The sequence below is a fragment of the Macrotis lagotis genome, chromosome 5 (assembly GCF_037893015.1).
Source record: "Macrotis lagotis isolate mMagLag1 chromosome 5, bilby.v1.9.chrom.fasta, whole genome shotgun sequence".
Lineage (NCBI taxonomy): Eukaryota > Metazoa > Chordata > Mammalia > Peramelemorphia > Peramelidae > Macrotis > Macrotis lagotis.
This window is the reverse complement of record NC_133662.1, coordinates 224548104-224572883: the sequence shown is the minus strand read 5'-3', so window position 1 is coordinate 224572883 and position 24780 is coordinate 224548104. Positions and strand designations below refer to the sequence as shown.

The 24780-nt window shown below is 36.1% G+C and overlaps 1 protein-coding gene across 1 annotated transcript in view; it reads left to right on the top strand.

Moving 5' to 3' along the window:
- Positions 1-24780, top strand: part of WARS2 (tryptophanyl tRNA synthetase 2, mitochondrial) — a 78380-nt gene that overhangs the window by 23023 nt on the left and 30577 nt on the right. The window contains exon 2 of the mRNA XM_074188568.1: positions 15757-16014. Coding sequence (XP_074044669.1) covers positions 15757-16014 — 258 coding nt within the window. The remainder of the gene's footprint in view (positions 1-15756; positions 16015-24780) is intronic.

The following is a 24780-nucleotide window of genomic DNA, read 5'->3' as shown; positions in this document are numbered from 1 at the left end:
GACTAATCCATTGGCTGAGTAAAGAATGGATTACAAAAGAAATACAAAGAGAACAGAAGTATAGAAGGGGCCACCAGATAATGTTGGTATTACTGTGTGAAATTTAGTACATGTTTTAGAAACCTGTCATAGAAGATTTATGTTTCCATGCTCCTTTCCTCTCCACCAAAAAATGTTTAATCGTGGCCTCATCACTCATTAGTTATAGATCCAGATCACCTTGATTCCTAGGCCTTGTATTGAGGGACCAGAAAAGAATGAAGATGTATGGGGTCTTGATGTTCTGGGAAATAGATCCCAAGGGACCTTGTATTCCAATTATTCTACAAGAGAAAAAATACCCTCCTAACCTTTGAAAGGATGAGGATTTGGGGGACTGAGGAACAAAGATTATCCATATTTGGGGTATATCAGAATACGCTTAAAGTTTTCTAAGAAAATCTTTGGTGTCAATGGGAAAGTGGATTTGATGACATATCCCTAGTCTTTGGAGCCAACTCCAGCCTATTCAGTATATTAACAGAATACTCTATAGATTGAGAGGGCCTCAATACCTAGCTATCCTACCTTCTATGCAGCTTGTGAATAAACTGGCTAGAAAACACCAGAGTCCTGGTTCCTTCCCTTCTGAAGAAGACACAGAGACATTTGATGGGTGAATCTAGGGCCTAGAGGGCAGAAGGCCTAGTAGAGAGAGAAGCCCAGCAAGAGAAATGACATGTTCTCCTTCCAAGAGTGGAGCATGGTCCTCAGCAGCAGCTCACAACTTGCTCTGACTAATGAGGACCTTTTGGAGGGCTGTCTCAGAAAGGACCTTTAACTGACTAGCAAGAAAAGGATGAAGAGAGTTGAAAATGATTCTTTCAAACAGAATGTCTTCTGTTTGGGGAATTTAAAACTGACATTGTTCTTTTTGCTTTTATAGTAGTAAAAATTCCATTTATTCCCACCTCCCAAAATGTGAGTTAAAGTAGGTTTAGTTTAAACCTATTGTATTATATTGTATAATATGTTAAATGTGGTTTAGAGAGCTCCCCTGGAAACTGGATCTCTGCACAGTCAGTAAATAAAATCTTAAGAACTTAGAGCCGTTCCCATCTGAGGATACAGAGGTAAGACCAATTTAAGACCAATACAAAATATTTACAGAGGAGGTAGAAGGTAATCTGAAAGAGCACCTGGGGGAGGGGGTGGGACAGGAAAGGCCTTTGATTTGACTTAGTCTTGAAGGAAGCCAGGGAAGCCAGTAGGCAGAAGTGAAGGGGCACAGCACAGGTGACACGGTGGACAGCTATCTATGGCAAAGCTATGGAATGCCACAGGAAATGTGTCCAAGGAACTCCACGAAGGCCACGGTGGCTGGACCATAGACTGTGTACAGGGGGGTGAAGTGGAGAACGTCTGGAATAAGAGGGAGGGAGGGAGCCTTAAATGCCAGACAGAGATCATGGAAGAACTAGGAGGGAGCCACTGCAACTCATTGAGCAGGAGGATAAACTGGGCAGGGCTAGACTTTAGAAAAATCCACACATGTTTCTTTTTCCACATAGCTAGGTTTTAGAATGAATAATAATAGCAACTGGCATTTATTTTAAGTTTTTCAAAGCACTTTACAGGTTATGCTTTCGATCCTCACAACTATTTGAGACAGGTACTATTATTATTTCCACTTTACAGCTAGGAAACTTAAGGCCAAGAGGTTAAACACCTTGGCCAGGATCACAGAGCCAGTAAATTTTTGAGGTGGAATTTGAATTCAGGTTTTTCTGACTCAAGATCATTACCATCCACTGTGCCCCTCACCAATAACGTGCTTCTAAGTTTAGTAGTGGCTCATTATTCGATATTTGGCTCATTCTGTCTCCAGTTCTTTGGGCTTTCATCTGAGATAAACAAGAAACAGATAATGTTAGGGACAAAGTAAAAACGTTTTTTAAATAGAATATGTATGCATACACACATATATAAACATACATGTGTACACACATAAATTTGCACACTAAAATTCCTTTTCTAATTACTTCCTCCCTATTCTTAGGGGAAGGAGACGATTATTTTTAATGAAAACATTAGCTATGTCCAATATAGACTTCTAATCTGTGTTTTCCACTAACTTACTAAGAATTTTGTCTGGAATGGCTACATTCCTCCATAGATTTCCAGAAACTAGGAGTTCTTGGAATTAGTATTATATACTGACTTTAAACTATCTGGGGCTAAAAGTAGAGTCATTTGTTGCCTACAAAAGGTGGAATGGAATTTACTTACCTTAGAGTTACCTGTATTACCTACCCCTCTATTATATTAAGATTATCATTAGATTTTGCTGTTGTCAATCTGGAAAAAGGTAGTCTTCTAAACAGAATTCAGTTCAGCAAAGAGTTATCAGGTTCTTACCATGTCTAAATCTCTGTACTATGCAAGTACTGTCTTAAACATTTCTGTTTATTTCTGATATTTTAATGTTTTTCACATTTATTTGGTATCTTTCCTGTATGTAAATATTCTTCTCCCTATAAAAATAAACTCTGAAATGGTGGCTACATAAGATTTTTGTGGATATAAAATGTTCCATACTAATTTAGTTCAGCTGGCAGTTTTAGTGTAAGAATTTTTAAAATCCTCTATATCATATATTTATGTTATTTTGGATATTATGTAAAATTTATTTTTAATTCCATTTCCAATAAAATCTGAGGTACTAATAACAAGGAACAAAATAGGCCTATAAAAACATTCCACTATATAATGAAAAGGCACCATTGTGGGTAGAGAGAAGTTTCACAGTCCTAGAAATCTGGTAGCAGCCTAAGTCTAAAGTGGATTCTTTTATAAACTAAAACTTTATGATTCAATTCAGTTCAACAGCTTAACTCAACAAATGTTTATTAAGTGCCTACTAGGTTTAATGTAGGTGGCCCAGTGGATAGAACAACAGGTCTGGAGTCAGGAAGATTTCTTCCTGAGTTCAAATCTGGCCTCAGACACTTGCCCGCCATGTGATCCTGTGCAAGTCTACTAACTCTGATTGCCTCAGTTTCTTCATCTGTACAACCTCAAGAAGAAAAGGGCAAACCACTTCAGTGTCACTGCCAAGAAAGCCATAATATTCTGTGTTTTCTGTTTTCATCACATTTTTCTAGATGTATACAGAAGCTGGAGTGTTTAATTGTTGAGGTGTATGCTCTTTATTTTTTTCAGGTGATATAAAGTATGCCTTGCTCTTCCTACATTCATATTGCTTCCTAGATCCAAACCTAGGTCAGAGCCTCTTGGATTAGTGGGTAAACAGAAACAATTACAGTCTTAGTGCTAACTCAAACCTTCTCTTGCCTCAGGTCAAAAACTTTGGGAAATTTTCCAAAGGGAAGGTGCTACTGGTTGATCCTGGGTAGAAAGTACAATGTCAAGGTCAAAACCTTCAGAAATCAAACTTTGCTCTAGTGGACATTCTCTAATGTGACTTCATAGTCAACATATTGCAGTAACTGCCTTTCATTTATAATGAGTGGTATCAAACGTGCCACTGTATGAACTTAGCTAGGACTATTTGGATCCTCTTGTCCCAATTGCATTTAGGACATTACCACAGGCCCTATCAGCTGTTTAAAAATTCTTGGCCCATCTGTCTCACCAACTGCAAAACTATTCACCAGATTATACTAAACAGGTGTTCAAAACTCATTTGAAGGCACAGTAGAGCAATTTCCATGTCAAATATGAGGGAGTTTAGAGTCATACTCAGAATTATAGTCAGAAGATTTATTCCACTCATTTTGTTTTATAGATTAGGAGCTTTAAGGTCAAAGTGGTCAAATGACTTAGCTGAGTTTTTCGTGGCTTTCATGAACCGTTCTATGGGTGTTGTAGTAGAAGAGCCATGCCATCTCAAATCACCAGGCATTGGGGTTATTAAAGAATTGAGAGAATTACTCTCAAAGCCATTTGGAGAGATAAAGAAATGAGCACTTTTTGTAGCAGCAAAAAATTTCAAGCAAACTAGAGGAAAATGCCAAATATCTAAACTCTCTAGTGCCTGAGACCTTCATTGCTTCCAGTACAGACCAGTAAATAGGTAGCTATGATACTCTTCCACATACTTTTTTTTTTTATCTTCAAATATGGTTATGAGATACTGAATGCAGAAGCTTTGGTACCAACAAACTTTCCAGAAAGAGAACCTACAAAGGGTTCCTCTTAGCATCATCTAATGTCTTATCAGAATTATTACAGCGAATTTAATTGTTTCAGGATTTCTCAGAGAGTTATAGGAGAAAAGGTTTGGAAAATGTATATGACAAGTGACCACATTCAATTTTTTATCTGTTTGGGACTCTAAGGGTGAAATATTTTTTCCCTATTCCAGGGAAAGTAGGAATTGAAGCTATTACTTTTGTATCATTCACACCCAGGCCCATGTATTAGGCCAGCTCTCACTCTCTTGCTAGTGTGAGGAGGGTTCAGCCAAAATTTTCTTTGACCTTAAAAGTTTAACTTAGCTTCCATGATCACAGTGACATGAGAGATAAAAATGTCACAGCAGCCTTTTTTTTTCCAGTCTTTGACTTTGATCTCTATCTAGCATTTGATACTTTGCCATCATCTCCGCCTGATTCTTTTATTCTTCCCTCTGCATTGTGAAACTGTTCTCCTTTGGGTCTGTCTTTGGCTTTGACAAGTTTTTGAGACACTTTGATAGATTATCATTCACATCCTGGCTGTGCTCTAATTGTGAGTATTTCCGTCTGGATACTCTCACTTGATGAGTATTCATCAGCTTCCTTGGGTTTAACAATCTCTAATAATGACAATTCATTTTCTATCAAGTGCTAGTTTCTTTTTTGAGATCTAGGCCTGCATCACCAACTGCATATTGGACATTTTGAACATAATGTCCCCTAAGCACCTCAAACTCTGCATATACAAAAATAGAACTCATTACCTTTCTCCCCAAAGTGACCTCTCTCCAGAACTTAACCTTATCTGTCAATAATCCTTCTAGTCTTCCAGGTCCTCAATTTCAGTGTTACCTTTGCTTCCTTATTCCCCCACCCCAAATATGCAGTCAGCTGTCAAAGGTTGCCATTTCCAGCACTGTAACATCTCTCTCCATCTCTTTCCCTAGTCCATGCCCTTCTCTCCTCTTGCCAAGATTACTGTTAGAGTATCTAAATTGGTGTCCCTTAACTATCCTTCCCCAATCTATCTTCCACAAAGATGTCAAAATGGTTTTCCCAAAGAATAGTCTGATCATGTCACACTCTACAAATTATACCCTAGTAACACTTGTAGACTTCTCTAAGGACACAGACTGATTAGGGTTTTTTTTTTTGTCTTTTTTATTCCCCAGAGTAGGCTTTCAATAAATCAGGAGATCTGACTTCTCACCTTAGACACTTAGTAGTGTAACCACAGGTAAATCATTAAATCTCTCAGAGCCTCAGTTTCCTAATTTATAAAACAGTGATGATAATAGTTACCCTATCTAATTAATAAGGTAATTGTGTAGATCAAAATCAGATAATGTTTGTAAAGCATACGGCAAATCTTAGAAAATGTAACAGGAAAGTAAAAAAGATTTTGGAGAAAACTATTTCTTTGCAAGTATTATTTATTGAGTTGAATGGTTTTAACTTGAGATATAAATATATATATATATATATATATGTATATGTACATATATATATTTAACTAAATATGGGATATAAAAATTACCATGTTTATTTTTCTGACATTGTGACCCACTAAGTAGAGCTCCACCCTCACTCATGTACTCTATGTTCTTATCAAATTCGACTATTTCAAATCATCCCAGTATATTTTGTCAAATTAAACACACACAAAAAAATATTAAGCACATCCTGGGTACAAGGCATCTACAGAAAGCACCTGCTTTCAAAGAGCTTTGACATTTTCCATGACTGTACCTATTTGTGCTCTCCTTTATCTTCCTGTAGGAATTATGTTTCCCTTAAATATTTTTATTTTGATTTGTTCTAAAATAATTTAATCAGTTCACTCAAGAAACATTTATTAAGATCCTATTACTCAGGGCAGCTAGGTGGTGTAGAGGGGCGGCCAGGTGGCGTAGTGGATAAAGCACCGGCCTTGGAGTCAGGAGTACCTGGGTTCAAATCTGGTCTCAGACACTTAATAATTACTTAGCTGTGTGGCCTTGGGTAAGCCACTTAACCTCATTTGCCTTGCAAAAACCTAAAAAAAAGATCCTATTACTTGCAAAGCATGATGCTAGGTCCTCATAGACACACAGTAATAAGACCTCATCCATGTCTTCAGATTACTTAAAATTTAGTAGACATGAGTATACCATGATTTAACAGAATAACTAATGCTAATTGTAAACATGAGCTGTCATCATTATTATCTGGGTCCTTGTAGATGTTTTTGCATTGTACAGAACTCACCTAGAGTGATGGAAGTGTTAGATAGGTAAAGGTCAAGTATCAATGGAAGTGTTAGATAGGTAAAGGTCAGGTATTTATCTCTACCATTTTGGGGTTAGCTGATAAAACTCCATTAAAGGACTATCATAATAAAACATGAATAAAAGAGGATTGGGGAACAAGAGGGCTGTAAAGGTTGTTTGTTTTTTTACTTAGTGTATAGTTAGGCAAATAAAAAGATGTATACTCCCAAGTATTTCCTAGTTAATTAGGTTGTAGTAGGATTAATGGCAGAGTTACAATAGCACTAGTTCACATTTTGAGTATTTTTAGGTTACAAAGCATTTTCACATATAATCTCAATTGTTTCTCACAACCACCCTATGATGATGTCATTATTATCCCCATATTATGAGGAAACAGGATTGGAAAGGTGAAGTACCTTGGCTATGATCATACAGATAATGTCTGAATTGGGATTCCAGTTCTCAATACACTTTTGGCTTTCAAACCAGATCAATGATATATGGAAACAAATTCTTTGATTTTCCTTTATTTGTAAGCATACAGTTAATATAGGTATAATGTATGTGAATAGTCAATGACTGTGAAGCTTGATGTAAGTACCAGTAAAACTTGTTGCCTGTGTCCCGAAGTTTTCATAGTCTACCACTCTTTTGAAAATATCTTTAATTGTATTTTGTACTCCTTAAATAAAAGACAGAAATTCTGCCTAGACATTCCAAAAAATTGCAGAGGGATTATTAGTAATGTGTAAATTTTCTATTTTTATCATGATTTGGTATGAAAATTAAGTTGCTTTGGACAAATCTGAACTCCCTATCTTTACCAAATGGTTGGGTATATCAACTTCACATTTGATTAGATATTATCATTCCTTCCTCTGGAACAAATCAAAATGCAATGCTGATATAACCTTAAATACTGTGGTTTCCATTGCAAAAGCAGCATACTCAATAAGCTTAGTTTATTGGAAATGGAGTTAATCAGCAAATGCACACTTCACATAAAATTAAGAACATTTTCTGAAAGACTCCATCCTTAGTGCTCTCTGGTCCAGCCCTTGTGGATCCATGTTTGCATATGGCTGATACTCCAAATATCAGAGTGAATGAATGAATGCCTGTGGGCTGGGCCTGAGCCTGTTTGCTTTGTGGTTTGCCTCCCAGTCCACTGGGAAGCCCAGGATCCTTTCATTTTCATTCTTTTCCAACTCTAGTGCTTTTGAACAGAGAACCCCCCCCCCCCATCCTCCCGACCCCCAAACTCTACATTCCAACCACATGATCTCATGGTACCAAGCATATCTCCCCTGCCAAGCAGCTAGGCTGCCTGCTGACTCTCACAGGGGGAACAGACAGGAACATAAACTTGCTGTAGAGGAGCAAGACAATTTCTGTATATTTTTAAGACCAAGAATTCAGTATTCATTTATAAGTTTTATTTTTTTAATAACTCCTTGAAAATTCAGCAAAATAATTCATGCTGCCCTTATTTCTTGATAACATCATTCCCTTTGCACTGATGTATAGAATCTCAGTAACCAGAAAATGGAAAAGATATATTAGATCATGTCTAGTCCATTCCCAATGGCCAAAATTCTTTCCCACAGCCTCCTCCAGTACTTTTCCTATTCCAGTTTTCTCAAGAATTGGAATTTCCACCTCTTCTCCTGGGAGATGATTCCTTAAGACTTCTAGGTCACCATAGGGATTTCCCTGCCATTGGGGGGGTAATGTTCCTATTCTTATTTTCAGTTCAGTATCCTAGTTTTCACAGTGCCTCCCCTTCCATGGTCAGGAATTTCTGGATGGTACATTCTCCCACACCATGATATCTAGTCTTGAATGAAGTTTAGAGTTGTTCAGGTTTTCTTTTTTGCCATCTTATACATACATATTACATAAACACATGTGCATGTATAAATATACATACATAAATATACCTACATAAATTCTCAGAATCACAGATTTTCAGAGTTGGAAGGGTTTTCACAGACCATTCAGTTAAACCTATACATGAAAGAAATTCCCACTGTTACCATATCAGACAAGGGGTCACTAGTATAAATTGGAATGTATCTTTCCCCATAAATCAAACCCCTTAGCTCTTTCTTCCTAAATTGGTTTCTTTTTGTGTGTGTATGTGTCATCTCTAGCCGTATATGCATGAAAATCTAATCTGTTCCATCTTATAAATTCATTTTCTGTATTAGGCTGAATTTGAAATTGTTTAGAGAAAAGTGATTTAGTATCTAAATGATAGGCTACAGCATTCCTATCTTGAAAGATTATTTTTGGCTTCATTTATCTTTCATTATTTATAAAATGGGAAAGATTATGTTTGTTACTCAGCATATTAAAACATATATTTGTGTCTTCCCAACCCACAACTGCTGTCCCCCCTCTCACCCACTTCTGTTTTCCAGCTACCTGATTAGAGAGCAAGGAGACATTAGAGATCTGGAGATGGTACTAAAGGAGCTCTTTTTTTGTGTGGTAGCAGAGATTTGGAAATCAAGGGGGTTGCCCATCAAATGAAGAGTGGCTGAACAAGTTGTAGTTTATGATTGTAATGAAAGAATACTCTTGTAATTTAAAGAAATGATGAGCAGGATGGTTTCAGAAAAATGCGGAAAGACTTATATAAACTTATGTAATACTGCAATAACATGAAGTGAGTCGGACCAGAACAACATTATACACAATGACAGCTACATTGTATGATTCAACTGTGAATGACTTTGCTATTCTGACCAATACAATGATCCAAGACATCTAAAGAATTTATGATTTAAAATGCTATCCATTTGCAGAGAGAGAGAGAGAGAGATTTGATGTAGTCTAGTTGTAAACTGAAGTATAATTTTTTTACTTTATTTTTCTAGCTTTATTATTTTTTTGTAACACATTTAATATGGAAATATATCTTGCATGATCTTTTGCCTTATTGGGTGAAGGATGGGGGGAGAGACTTCAGAATTCAATTTTTTTAAAAAATGAATGTTAAAAATGCATAAACAATAAATTTGTCTTTTTTAAAAAAAAGATGGAGCTAAAGGACTCAATTTGGGAGGGATAATGAAAGAGATAGAGACAATTGAAGTTGTGTATGATTAAAATATTCTTCATGTGCCGTGTTTCCAGGCATATGACCCTATAGTGGAAATTATGTACTCATTGCTTCAACCTTTATATATTCACTATTCTTTCCTCCTTCTCTCCATTCCAAGAGGAAGTAACAGCTCTTCTACTTATCAAAGCTAACCCCTCCACTTGTATCAAGGATTCTATCCTCTCCTACTTCCTTGGAACCTTTGTCATTCCTTCTCTCTCAGATCTTAAATTTTTGCTTCTAGTTTCTTCTCCACCCCTTAAAGAAGACAATAAATAAGTAAAAACTCACATATTTCCTTTTGGGAAAAAAAAAACCCTTCTTTTCAAGTTGCTGTTTCCCTGTTCACTGCCAAATTTCTTGAAACAGTAGCAATCTGATCAGTCAATCAGTAAGAATTTACTAAACACTTGGTACATTCTAGACACTGAGATAGGCTCTGGGATCCAAAGACAAAACAATCCCCTGCTCTTGTAGAGCTTATAGAAGAGCTGGAGGGAGGCAACATATCCATATGTAAATCAATTCACAATATTTACAAAGTAATATTGGAGGGAAGGCACTAGCAGCTGGAACCCTGAAAAGTCTTCATTTAGAAGGTAAAATATGAACTGAGCCTTAAAGAATACTGGTACAGAGGAGGAGGGAAGGCTTTCTGGGCCTGAAAGATGGTCATTGGAGAACAATGGAGCTGGAAGGTGAAGTTGTATATACATATATATATAGGAAAAGTAAGAAGGCTAGTTTAGCCAGGTCATAATGTACATAAATGGGAGAAATTCTGAAAATACTGGAAAGTTAGGATGGAACCAGGTTGTGAAGAGCCCCACATGCCAGAATTTGTATTTGATCCTTGAAATAATAGAGAATCATTAGAATACAGTGAGTGACATGATGAACATGATTTTAGGAATATTACACTTTGTTGGCAATACAGAGGATGGTTGGAATAGAAAGACATTTGAAGTAGAGAGATCAATTGGATTATTATAGTAGTTTAGATGTGGGGTAATGAGAACCTTAACCAGACTGTTGGCTGTATCAGGAATGTAGCAGATAATCTATGCTATGGAGTTAGAAACAAAAGATTTAGCAATTGATTGGATATGTATGATGAGTGAAATTGAGGAGTCAAAGGTTGAAGCAATGAGTATATAAGTAGAAACTCACATATTTCACCAGTTTGTGAACTTGGGTAACTAGAAGGATGCTGGTACTCTTAACATAAATATAGAAATTTGGAAGCAAATTGGATTTAGGGAAAGGGATAATGTCTTCTATTTTAAACACATTCATCTTAGAATGCCTATGGAATGTATAGTTGAAAATAGACAGTTTTTGAAATATGGAACTGGAGTGAAGGAAAGGGGCTAGGACTGGATATACAGAGTTATCATCATAGAATAATAATTAAATCTGTGAGCACTAATGAGATCCCCTTGAGAGAATAGATGCAAAGAAGAGAAAATGACCCAAAACAGGGCTTTGTAATATACTCATAGTTAGGAAGCATGCTACGGATGAAGAAAGCCCACAACCCTGAGCCCAAGAGCCTTGTTAATAGCAGGACCTCCTTCTATTCTGTATTCTGGGTTCTGTAGCCATCAGTGAGTTTAGCAATCAGAGTGGAAAAGGGGCTCACCATCTTTGCCTTTACCAATATCAACAGCTTCTGATGGACAAGTAAACCTAAGAGACCTGGAAATGGTAGCCTGAAAACTACTTGTCCACTTCTAGCCCAGTCTCATAGTCATAATCCTGGGTTGCATCCACTGCTACTGAAGAATCAGAAAAGAACATTTTTCACAGCAAAGTCCTTGTTACTGTCAAATAGTTCAGCATTAGAAATGTACTTTTCTATTTTGCATTGCCATCCACTTTGCTTTTTTTTTAACCATTTTTATATTTTTAATCAATTTTTCTTCTTATATGTATTGTCCCTCCTATTCCAACGTGAACTCTTTAAGAGCAGTCAGACAATATATTTATGTGCAACAAATGCTTCATGTGTTTACAATATTCCAAATGGTGATAATGCAAAGAAAGGCAAATAGTGCCTTCCCCCAGAGTTCACATTTTAATTGGCAAGCTTGGGGTGGTGGCTCTTTCAGCAGAAAGAAGGTAGCCCATGTAGAAATGTTATGAAGGTATATATATAGTGAAAAATTGGATGTGGGGTGAGTGAAAATAAGGAATTAAGAAAGGTTCCCAGGTTGCTAACCTTGGTGACTGGAAGGATGGTGGTTCCCTTTACAATAATAAAGAATTTGGGATTTGGGAGGAAAGATAGCAAGTTCTGTTTGCTGTTGGAGAAAGCAAGGATTATCAACTCAGCAGATAAAATATAGGAGGGTCAAGAAGGGTATTCTAATGACTATGAACATCCAGCCACTGAGTTCTAAGGCTCCTCATGCAGAGATAAGTTAGGTCCCCAAAGCAAGGCTAAACCTTTCCTCAGTTTTTTAGGGGCCCATCTAAGGAATGGAGTGTATCTTTTCTACTGTGCCATTCTGTTATTCCCATCGGTCATCAATGATTAGCAATTTACCAATTAACATCAATTAGCACTTTAAAAAGGGACATTTATTGTGAACATAAAACAAGAGTGATACAAAGCATTTCTGCCTGATACCTCAAGGTGCATGCTTAGTTTTGGGGGAGATTGGTCTCAAACTGAAGGCAGCTTCTACATAGCATTTCCCCTATCAAATTCATTTCCGAATTTAGCTTTGATAACAGATAAATCACTGTAACTTCTTTTTTTTTTTTTTTGGCTGCCTGAAATCTTTGGTAGAACAAGTTGATTGCTCAGTACTTTGTTACTGTCTTGGTTCCAACAAATCTTGGCATGGATTCTTGTAGCTGCTGGACTTCTGGTCCTCATGATTCTGACCTCTTAAAACTCACATAGTTGTATCCATCTCCAAAACATTTTCATTTAAATCAGGGACATCTTCTCAGCATTTAGAATAGTGCTGTGCCCTTAATTGTTGCTGTTTGTCCTTAACTCTTAAAGACCAATAACATCACCAGGGTAATGTCTTGACTTGCACATGAATTGGGTTTAAGTGAGGCAGAGCTGCTTACTCTTTCCTCCAGAGGCATCCAAGTCCAATAATAGCTTAGAATGAATATAAATAGCAATGGTTTTCTCTTCTGGTCAGAAACTCTGAGGGTCTTCCCCTCCCAGACAGATATCTTTGTACCCTTAATAAATGCCAGACAAAGAATTTTTCTCTACTTATTCTACACTGTTTTGATCCTCTTTGTACTTCTCAGACTTCTACTTGTCCGACTCTTTTTTTCTTATATCCACTAAATTTGTACCTTTCTCCAAAATTCAATTATTAGACACCTGTTCTTTTACACTTTCTCAAAAAATTCCTTCACCCCCTTGATTTTACTTCTATCATATGATTCCTAAGTCCACTTTTTCAACTTTGATTTCTCCCCTAAATTTCAGTCCCTTATCTTCCCCCTTTTTTTTTGAAGCAATCAAGATTAAGTGACTTGCCAAGGTCACACAAATAGTGACTGAGGCCAAATTTGTATTCATGTCTTCTTGACTCCAGAGCCGGTGCTCTGTCTACTGCATCACCTTGTTTTCCCCCCTCATCTCCAACTTTATGCTAAATCTGAATACAGAGCATGGAGGGAAGTGGGGCTTAATGTAAAGAATTCTGGATTTGTCATTTACTGTCTGAGGTTTTGGATAAATCATTTAATCTCTTAAAAATTTTAATTTTCTCATTATCTGAGAAGCTAAGGGGTCTGATCTTTCAGATGCTGTCTGGCTCTTAACCCTTATTTTATTTCTGTGCATTTACTCAAACCTTTTTTCCTACCTGGAATACCCTTCATTCCCCTTATCTAAGTCCAAGTTTTTCAGGAACCAGTTCATGTCTGACTTCCCCCATGAAATATTCTCTGATCTTCCTTGGTGATCTTTTTCTCCTCCAAACTCCTATATTATTTATTTGACCCAGCATTGGCTACCATAAAGAATGAGTTAGATTTTATGAACTGTGCTTAGTCTCAATTCCCAGCTAGACTGAAAGCCCTTTGATAATAGGAATTATCTCTTATGGGTCTATAGTGCTTAATATATAATGCTGAGCTATAGTAGGTTCTAGGTTTATTTTTTTACTAATAATGAACAATAATAAGTATGGCACTGATGCCAACAGACTGACACAGAGTTTGGGGAAAGGCCTCCAGGCCTTGGGGAGATAGATTCTTTTTGAACAGTTTATGGAGGGATATGGACAAAAATTAAATGGCATAACATTTCAAAAATGAGTAACAGTTTGCATTGCTAAAGGGTATATTGTCATTGAAGAGATCTATTAGAATATAAGAGGATGATAATGGTGTAGCAGTATGTTAAATTCATTGCTGTTATAATATTCATGATTGTACCTGGCAGTATAACTTATCAGAAGTGCCTTGGAATTTAAAAATCATTGGTTCTTATGGTAGGAAACAATTATGATATATTCTGATATTTCAAACAGGTGATTGAAGCCAGCTATCAAGAGATGATCTGGGAAGACAATGACTTCAAGTATTTGAAAGGTTGTCATGTAGAAGAAAGTTGGGAATTCTGATTTGCTCCAGAGGATAAAACCAACCCAATAGACAAAAGTTAAAATAGAAGAAAATCTAAGCTTGGTGTCAGGGGAAACTTCCTAACAATTAGAACTGTCCAAAAATGGAATGAGTTAGCTTGGGGAGGTGGGGGGGGGGTCCCTTATCCTGTCCCCACTTCCTTGAAGGTCTTCAGAAGTTCCATGACCACTGGTCAGGTTTCTTTTTTGGTATGGTTTAAATTAATTGGTTATTAGGGTCCCTTCCAGCTCTCAAATTCTTTGAGTTGGATAGCTATCAGATTCCCCCTACTCTATACTACCCTGCCTCTCTCTGACTAGTACATATGTGTCATATGACCCCAGAATGTACAGTTACTATATCTTTTATCTTTGCTGTCTTTATGTGTTTGTATCTTCCTGGAATATGGCAAATTAAGTAAATACTTAAAACCTAAGTAGGTTTGCAAGACTTCTTTGTAAGCCTTCTGAAATTAAACTGAGCAGATGATTATGTAAAAAATAGTTGAATGCCTCTGTAATCCTCTATCAGACAACTAAGAAATGGTTACTTTCTCTGAGCCATAGTTTTCTCCAAAAAAAAAAAGAACTTTTGGATTAAATGAGTCCTCTGGTCCATTCAAGTCTCTTTGATTTATATATATGATATTTATATTTTCAAAATCTTCATTCCTTTATCAGATATTTTTGTGGGGTACCTAAGGCACTATCAAGAATATTTAAAAAATGTATAAAATGATAATTTTCATCAAAGAGCTAGTGGGCGAATAAGAAATGTTTATAAGTAACTACAATACAAGGCAGGATGATATAAGTTCCATATAAGAAGTATGACCAGAGTAGAGTGGTCCAGATATCTATCCTGCACATTTGTTATAAATAGCAGTCATAATACATTTTATTTTTGTAGCACCTTTCTTTCAGGAATGCACATTTTCTGATAAATGTTCTTTTTTATTGCATTATGAAATGCAGAATTATTCAGACAAATCAAAACCAACTGCTTTTTTATTGCCCATTGTTCTTTCATGTTACCTTCATGGTTTCAACCACTAGGAGGTACAGTCCAGCAAAGAAGCACAACTATGTCCAAAACATTATAAATTGTAAACGTGCTTCAGAATTTAAATCTTTTGGAGCATGTGAAAAGAAAAATATTATCTTTATTAAAAATAGAGGGAATCTGGAAGAATTAAATAACTTGTCAAAGTGATGCCAGAAATAAAACTCAAATTTCCTAACCCTAAATCTATTGTTCTGCCTGCTGAGCCACAAGATCATTTAAATAGCCTCAAACACATAGATTGTAGAAGCCTCTAACCTTGGTGACATGACGGAAGCCTTTTACTTGCCTTAGTCCAGAGTGATCTTTCTCTTTAAAATTTTATAGCATTTGTCCATTTCCTACATATAGCAGGTAGTATGTGCTTCCTTCCATTGTTTTTTAACCTTTTGTTTATATATCCTATCTTCCAAACTACATCATAAATTCTTTCAACTTCTCTTTGCACCTCTTCTAGTCCTTTACAAATAGTAAACTGGCACTCAACAAATAACTGCTGGTGGTAGCAATACCTTTTGTGTTGAAGTAATGTTTCCCTTTATTATAGAATAGCAGCATGCATCGGATATTCTCTGGTATCCAGCCTACTGGGATCCCTCATCTGGGGAATTACCTAGGAGCCATTGAGAGCTGGGTGAGTCTACAGGAAAAATGTGGCTCTGTTCTATTCAGCATTGTGGATCTCCATTCCATCACTGTCCCCCAAGATCCAGTTGTTCTTCACCAGAGCATCTTGAACATGACTGCTGTCCTGCTTGCCTGTGGCATAGACCCAGAAAAAAGCATCCTTTTTCAACAGTCCCAGGTCAGTTCTACACTTTTGAATTCTGTACAATCTCCTTTTCTTGTATCCAAGGAAAGATAAATTGTTCTTCTGCTTCCTGTTTGTTTTTCCAGTGCTTAAAGATGATCCTGTCAGTGATGACTGCAGCAGCCACATGTTGTTATGATCCTTTCTATGATTACCATTTGTTGTTCAGTCATGACTGACTCTTCATAATTCCACTTGGGGTTTTCTTGGAAAACCATTACTTGTTACCAAAATGTAGTAACACCAATTGACAAATGTTCCATGTGATTCAGTGTGTTGACAATGGAATCAAATTTAGGGCCTACTATTTTCCACTAATGTAGACATTTCCACATTGGGTATCCTATTAATTGGATATTATCCTTGTCTCTTCTCAGGAAACAAGGCTTTAGGAAATCTCTGAGAGACCAGTTAGGAACTTGAGGTGATCCAAAGCTCCTATGTTCAAGTTAAACTTGAGGGTAAAGTCACCAGTGTTGCCTTAGATTCTTTTGGACATTGATCTGAATTTCCCTTTGGCCATCAGATAGACCAAGAAGCCCAGGGGTATAGATCCTTGGAGGTTTCTAATAAAGAAAATATTCAAGTTTTTTTAAGATAAATTTTTATTGCTATCTTTTGTTTTATATTACCTTGGTGGCAGGTATGGGGCACTATGGATAGAGTGCCAGTCCTGGAGTTAGGAAGACTTTATCTTCCTGAATTCAAATCTAACCTCAAACACAGATACTTACTGACTCTGTGACCCTGGGCAAGTCACTTAATCCTGTTTTAGTTTCCTCAACTGTAAAATGATCTGGAGAAGGAAATGGCAAATCACTCCAGTATCTCTGCCTAGAAAACCCCAAATGGGGTTACAGAGAGTTAGCCATGCCTGAAAAACAACTTAATCAAAACAAGATTTCCTCCTGTATCCCTATACCTTCCTCTTCCCAGAAAATCATCCAATCCCTATAACAAAGTATTGTTTTTTATAGAAAAAGAGAAAGAAGAGGAAAGGTCAAAGGCCAAACCAATCCACACATTTAAGAAACATCTGAAAATGTGTAATTCCCTGTATCTGTGGACCTCCCACCTCTGCAAAGGAATGACCAGAGGTGGGTGGTGAAGGGAGAGGTGAAAAGATACAAGTTTTGACTGGGTAGTGATTTTCCTAGCTCAAATCTGTGTTGCTTAGTTCAGTTTTGATGTCATCACATTATATTATAAAGAAATATGATAGATATCTAAATGCTTTGTTAGAGTTGAAACTTCTACAAGTAAGAGACCATACCTCATGCATCTTTGGTCCCACTTAATTTCTGACACAATATCTAACATGTAATATAGATGCTCAAGAAATATAAAATGAATGAATGGATTTAAAGGGAAAAATATGCAAATGCCTTAATGTAATTTCTTATTTTAAGGAGAATTTTGCTTTTCTAATAGAATCATACAATCCTGGAGTCAGAAGGGACTTTAGAGATTATCTTACATGAGTATCTCCCTTTTAGGGAATCTCTTCACCATCTCTTGACAGATAGATGGTCATTCAGCTTTTTCCCAAATATTCTAATTGCTGGGGTTTTATTACTTTGTGAGACAATTCATTCTATATTTTGGACAGTTCCAGTTTTGACAAAATGTTTCATTAACTATCTTATTCATGCAGTCACCCAAAATAAATCAAATTTCTCTTTCATATATCAAATCTTCAAATATTAATAAAGTTATCATAATTTCCTTAAATCTGTACTTTTCCAAGTGAAATATAAGCAATTCTCTAAACTATTTTCAAATAATGTGAATTCTATATGTTTTATCATATTGGTAGCACTCATTCATCAAATTTCTCTTTTAAAAATGTTCCTAGAAATAAACACAATACTGTTGGGTTTGTTTGGATCCATCCATCTATAAAACAGTTGGCATTATTGCCTTCCTTAAAATAAGCTACAGAAGAAATGATTAACTTTTTTTAGTAGTCAAAATATTCTTGATTCTTAAGATTCCAGCCAGTGAAAACTTTCATTTTTTTTCCCACACAAATTTCTGTCAAGCCAGGTTGTCCCCCATCCATTACATGGTTTATTTTTAAACCAAAATACAGGAATTTGCAATCAGTTTGACTATGTTTACTTTTAATATTTTAGGCATGTCATAAAAATTGATTTGTTGTCTAATATATTAGCTCTTCCTTCCAAATTTGTGTTATCCTTAAATATGTTAATATGCTTTTATGTTTTCATTTAAGTCATTTGTAATATTTAGTCTTATCTTTCTGTTAAAAACAATCTAGGGAAAGAGGATTTTTGTTTTTTGCTTGATTTGTATATTTTCTAATGAAGTATAATATATTATTCATTATATTTTCAGACTTATTAACTATTTACCAACTACAATAACTTTTATACCCAAAAGCTTCAAATTAAAATTTAGTTAAAAATTAGTTAACCTAATAATTATAAAATATAAAATTTTATTCTATATATAATTGTGAAAACTCTAAACATAAAATTATAAAGTAATTGTGAATATTTTATGTAGAATTCTGTAAAAATTAAAGAAGAAATCTGTAAGCCCTAATAGGCTTTCTATTTATTTGCAAGACTTTAAATTTCTTCAGTTTATGAAATTTTTGATGCTACATAACCTTTTTTTATAGTTATAAGAAATTAATTTTGCTTTCACAATATTTATTTATTTATTTATTTTAGTTTTTGTAAGGCAGTGGGGTTAAGTGACTTGCCCCAGGTCACACAACTAGGCAATTATTAAGTATCAAATGAGGTTGGATTTGAACTCAGGTCCTCCTGACTCCAGGGCCAGTGCTCTATCCACTGTGTCACCCAGCTGCCCCTCTACATGACTTTTACAGTGAAATAGTTGGAAAATGTTTGATATAATATAATCTTATATAAACTTAATTTAAATTTTGTGCCTTATTTTCACCAAAGTTTGCAATATTTGATGACACCAGACAGTCTTTTTTTTTTTTTTTTTGGTTTTTGCAAGGCAATGGGGTTAAGAGACTTGCCAAGGCCACACAGCTAGGTAATTATTAAGTATCTGAGGTTGGATTTGAACTCAGGTCCTCTTTACTCTAGGGCCGATGCTCTATCCACTGCACCACCTAGCTGTCTCCAGTCTTAAGTCTGGTTCTGCATTGAGTTTATTTCTGATTTTGATTTAAAACAAGAATAAAGTGAGAATGGTCACTCATATAGATAAGTGGTGGAAAATTTTAGGAAAATTTTACAAACTTCCTTGCTGAGAGATGGAACCTCATTTGTTTAGTTTTTAGCCAGTGAAAATGAACAGCTAATTGCAATATAAAATATTTACTTTTCAACTGTGAATGGCACATGCTTTATTAAATGATGCATGTATTTAAAGTTTACCTGCAGATATTGCTTCTTATTTAACAATGTTTGTAAATTCACCTAAGAGGAACATGCCTCCCAATTTGATTTTTTTATTTTTTAACCACTGGCATATCAGCCTCAATGTCACAAAACTGCTAAACAACAAGAGTCACCAACCAATTTATTTGAAAAATCTACCAGATAAAAGTCTAGTTACACAAGTGGAACATAAATTTAAAATCAGAAAGTAATCTTATGTTGCAATGAGAGGTATTGTACAGTTTGTTTCTGCAGAATGTTTGTGATGGTGTCATGATTGTAATATCCATGCCCAACAATCATGGTCAAACATGGATCAACTGATATTTTCACTGTTAGAATACAAACTTTCATAATAGCTTTTTCATGTGATTATGCCATAGAATTACAGAGGAGAATGGGGGAACTAGTTTAGTGCAGAATACAGAATGCACATGACGGGATGCACCTGTGTCTGACCATCCATTGGGAATCAATTTGTACTTGAATGTCAAATCTTTGTGGCAGTTTGGAAACAATTTGGTGACAGAATAAGAAACCACTTTTAGTCAGAAGTGAACAGAATTTTCTATAATCACTGTACAAACCAAAATCATTGTGTGCACAATCATGATAGTTTCACATTCCTACAGAGACAATCCTTTAATGCTTCAAACATGCACATGCTTATTATAACAGGGGAAAATATATCTATAATATAATTGGGCAATTATTTACTCTTTGAGGTGCCATTAAAGATTTTTTAGCATGAATACTTTATACTGTCATTGGGAACCTATAATGATTTCATGAACCAATGATCTGGTCCAACTATCATTTTTTAAAAGTAATAAAATGGAATTAAATAGTAGAGTCTCAGTTCTTTAGACTCTATAATACCTTTTGGGGAAATGTATATACATATATATATATATATATATATATATATATTCTATAGCTTATAACCAATATAATTTACACTAAGATCTTTAGTAGCTTTGTCTCTACAACGTTCTAATGATTTTGCCCTTCCTTTTCTTGTTTTTTCTTGTTATGTCAAACAATAAAGATCTGGTTGATTTTTATGAAATCTAATGGGGAGGGCAGCTAGGTGGTGCAGTGGATAAAGCACCGGACCTGGAGTCAGGAGTACCTGGGTTCAAATCAGGTCTCAGACACTTCATAATTACCTAGCTGTGTGGCCTTGGGCAAGCCACTTAACCCCATTTGCCTTGCAAAACCTAAAAAAAAAAAAAGAAATCTAATGGGGAAAATTTCAACCTTATTCAAAAGGTAAATGAAGATTGACTAATCCTTCATATCTTGATTTCCCAACCTGCCCCAAACTCATTAATATAATTGTTTAAAAGTTTTGGTAGCTACTGTTAATTAATAATGTTACAAATTAAAGTAAAATACCTCTGAGGTTATGTAAATCAATGGAAAGTATTATTTAATTTATATGTGACTTCTCAGGAACATGACTGTAATGGAAAGTATGATATACCTGAAATGATGATTTTTTTTTGTTTGGTTTGGTTTTCCTATATATTATTAATCCTTCACTTTTTAATTTATTTCTAGAGAGATTTACAATTATAGAAAATTGTTTTTCTAAGCTACAATACTGCTTTTGCCAATAGTTTTTGTCTCTATTCTTTTGCATTCTTTTCTGAACAGTCTGACTGGAACAATTTAGGCTCATTGAAGATTTTTCCTCATTATTTGCTTTTTCTCTCTCTCCCTTTGGCTGCTGGTCGTGTTGCTTCCCCTAAAAATATGTTTGCCATATGTGGAGAATTTTACTGACTACCTCTTTTCTGAAAGGTGGGGTGTGTGTGTGTGTGTGTGTGTGTGTGTGTGTGTGTGTGTGTGTGTGTGTGTGTGTGTGTGTGTTAGGTGTATCCTTAGCATTGTTGGAGTCAATGGTCTTTTATTCCCAGCAGGTCTGTATCCAGATACAATCTCTGATTCCCACAGCTGTCTCTGAATTGTGGATCTCCACATTTTCAACTGCCGTCTTCCCCACATTGTAATCACAGCAGATGGAAGATAAAAGGTGGAGGACATAACTTGAGACACTAACTCACCATCAGAGCCAAGAGAGATGCCCTGATCTGTCAGTCTTCTTATTGTTTCAATGAGTCCAAAAGCAGTTCAGGCAGCTAGATATATGCAAGGGAGGAGGAGGGGAAAAAATGCACTCTGTAACTGTGGATTCCTTCTGAATTCTCTAATTGGATTGGAGTCCTGCCTTATTACCCCAGAAACCAAAATTGGGAAGCAAAGTAAGGGAGAGGGCAAAACAGAATCAGTCTGTCATTCTGAATCATCCACAATTGACAGGCTAATGAAACTTAATGTGCAAGTCTTATTGATCATCATGGGTTAGTAGAAAACTAGGTGGTCATCTTTACTTCTCTCATGGCAGAATCACTATCAGATCATAGATTTGGAGCTGGTAGATCTCTTAGAGACCATCTTGTCCAACCCTCTCATATAGATGAAGAATAGAAACTGAAAAGATAAAGAATTTTGCTGAAGTTACTGAATGCCCCATAGCTAGTACAGGGCATACTTAGAGTTTTCACCCAGGCTCTTCTTCTGAGAATAAAATCTACTGTCAATATCAATTAATCAACACACATTATTGGAGAATACCAAAATGACATCACTATGTTTGAGACAAATTATAGCCTGTAGACTGTGGCTGATCAGGCCAATACAAGCTCCCAGTTGGGCACTTGGAAAACAATAATTAAAATGACACCATCTTTGCCCTCGAGGAACTTAACAAGCTGCATTCTCTCCAGGCAGCAAGCATGTCTACAGCACATATACTCTATGCTGACTATGTGCAACATAAATAGAAGGGGATCAAGAAAGATTTCATGTAGGAGATGGTGCTTGAGCTGAACTTTGAAGGAAGTTAAGGATTTTAAAAGATTGAGACAAGAAGGGAGTGAATTTTAGGCACGGGGGATATCTGTCATGGATATGTCATCTAAGGAAAAGAAAAGTCAATTGGCTGGACTGGACATAGAGCATGGAAAGAAGGAAAAATGTATAATAAGCATGCAGAGATAGGCCATTGGAGCTTATTGAACAGGGGAGTAACATGGTTAGACCTACAGCCTTTAAATATGGACATCATGCTTCTATGTAAATAGGGGCATTGGAGTAAGGAATATTAATTTGAGTCATGGCTACAATGCTATTTTTTGATCATGGAAAATAATCACTTAATCTCCCTTTACCTTCATTTCTTCTTCTATACAATGAAAATAACATTAAAAAAATCTTTTGTCTTCATACCAATGTTATTTCCCCAGTTGAGCTTCCCTTATAGCAAGGAATAAAAAAGAGAGCTGGGAATTGGGGCTGGTAGCAGGGAGAAGTTGTTCAGTAAAACAAACTTAACCAGCACATCACCTCAATCTGAAGTATAAACAGTGCCCATACTCATAGTCCTCCATGTCTACAGAGAAGACAGGGGAGCAACCCTTTCTCCTTTCTTCCTTCGGACAAGACCTGATTGTTACACAGTCAGCCTATACAGAGTTGTTAATTTATTTTGTTGTTTTTGTTTTGTTTTGTATTATCTATGATGTTCTTTCCATTTAAATTGTTGCAGACGTATACATTATTTTTATGACTCTGCAACTGTTTTTCCATGCTTTTCTGGATTATGCACATTCATCATTTCTTACTGTGGGATAATATTCCACTACATTTATGTACCACAATTTGCTAGGCAGGAAATGTTAATATTTTCATTATCCATTTCACAGAGTTATAAAAGAAAAAAGCATGGAGTACCCATGGAAATGTGTCATTCAATCAAATTTTTTTAAAATAGACTATTTGGAGCTATTTTGGAACTGGGCGTTCCCTAAATGTGTTGATTCTGCCTGTGAAACATTCATGTATGGCCAAGACCAGTAACCTATCCTGGAAGATCATCAGTAATACAGCAAATTTTGTTTTCCTTCTTTTTGAGGGGGGTAGAACCTAAAGTGTATAGTTTAATTATTGATTGTTGATTTCTAAGCTATTGCTGCTCATACATTGTATTATACAGAGTGACAATCCTTTTAAACCAAAACATTTAATTAATGCTATTCCAGGTGTAAGGCAAGAAGAATCTGATTAAGCTGGTTCTTTGGAGCAGTTTAGGAGACAATTTACTTTTTCACGTATAGTGGATTTCAGAAGTGATTTAAACAAATTTAGTGTGGGGTAAATGCACAGCCTCTTATCACCCTCTGACTTCACTATAAGAAAGAGTACTGGATTTGGAGATAGCAGGGAAGTGTTGGACTTGGAGAAAAGTCTGGGGAAATCTAAGTGTGTACAAAAGATGATAAATATTGGCAAAATTGTGCAGAAGTGGGCCAATTAAAGACAGTGGATATATTCAATGTGAGAGTTTATCAGTTGATCCAAAAACCTTTTAATTAAAATCAGATCCCAGAACAAGGTTCCTGCTAAGGAGATTTGTCATGGGTATGATGAGTCTAGTGAAAATAACTCAGCATGAAATTGCTCGTTTTTGAGAGGAAGTGATAAATGGGAATTTGTGAGTCTGAATAGTTTTCCAAGTATCTTTAGCCAAGCTGCAGGAAATACTTCCTGGGAAGATAATATTTACATAGGAAATAGACAAATCCTTGGAGACCAGAAAGTATCTTAGGGCTCCCCTTCAGGTTTGAAGCGATTGCTTGAGTGGTTTGATTGATCCCCAGCAGCTGTATCTCTTAGCATCATCTGATACAGCATCGAAAGCCCAATGTTGGGTTTCTTTGCTCTTCCCAGGTGTTTTGGGATATATCTCTTTCCATCTTTAGTCCAATTGCCTCTTTTCAGCATCTTCTCACATTCTAAATTTTCTTAAGTCTTACTCATAAAACCACCCTCAGAACTAGAAGACCTGCATTGCTTGAACTCTGGGAAACCTTTGGCTCCTCATCAGAGCTGGTGATTTTGTTGAACATACTTCTTAGGTCTCCATATCCCTCCCAACCCCTTCTTCTTTTCACTTAGAGATCAGCTGTTTGTGATTATGAGCCACTGGCATTAGAAGAGGCTATGTCTAGTGTAAGAATCAACCACCAGCTCCAGAGTCATAATTGATTTCAAAGCTTACATGCAAACAGCCATTAGGTGCAGATTTTCTGTCATGACTTATATGAGGCCCTGATAGGGCAGGCACTCACAAATATCATTAGTTGACCTTTGTCCCAATTCAAGCAAATGCTTTATCTTGGTTCTTGGATGGATCTATGTTCTCATCAGTGTGAATTCTCCCTCCAGAAGTTCAGATTGTAAGCCATCCAAAACTGCCTATAACTCACAAATCTGGTCTATATCCTCCCTAATTCTACCCCAAAGGATT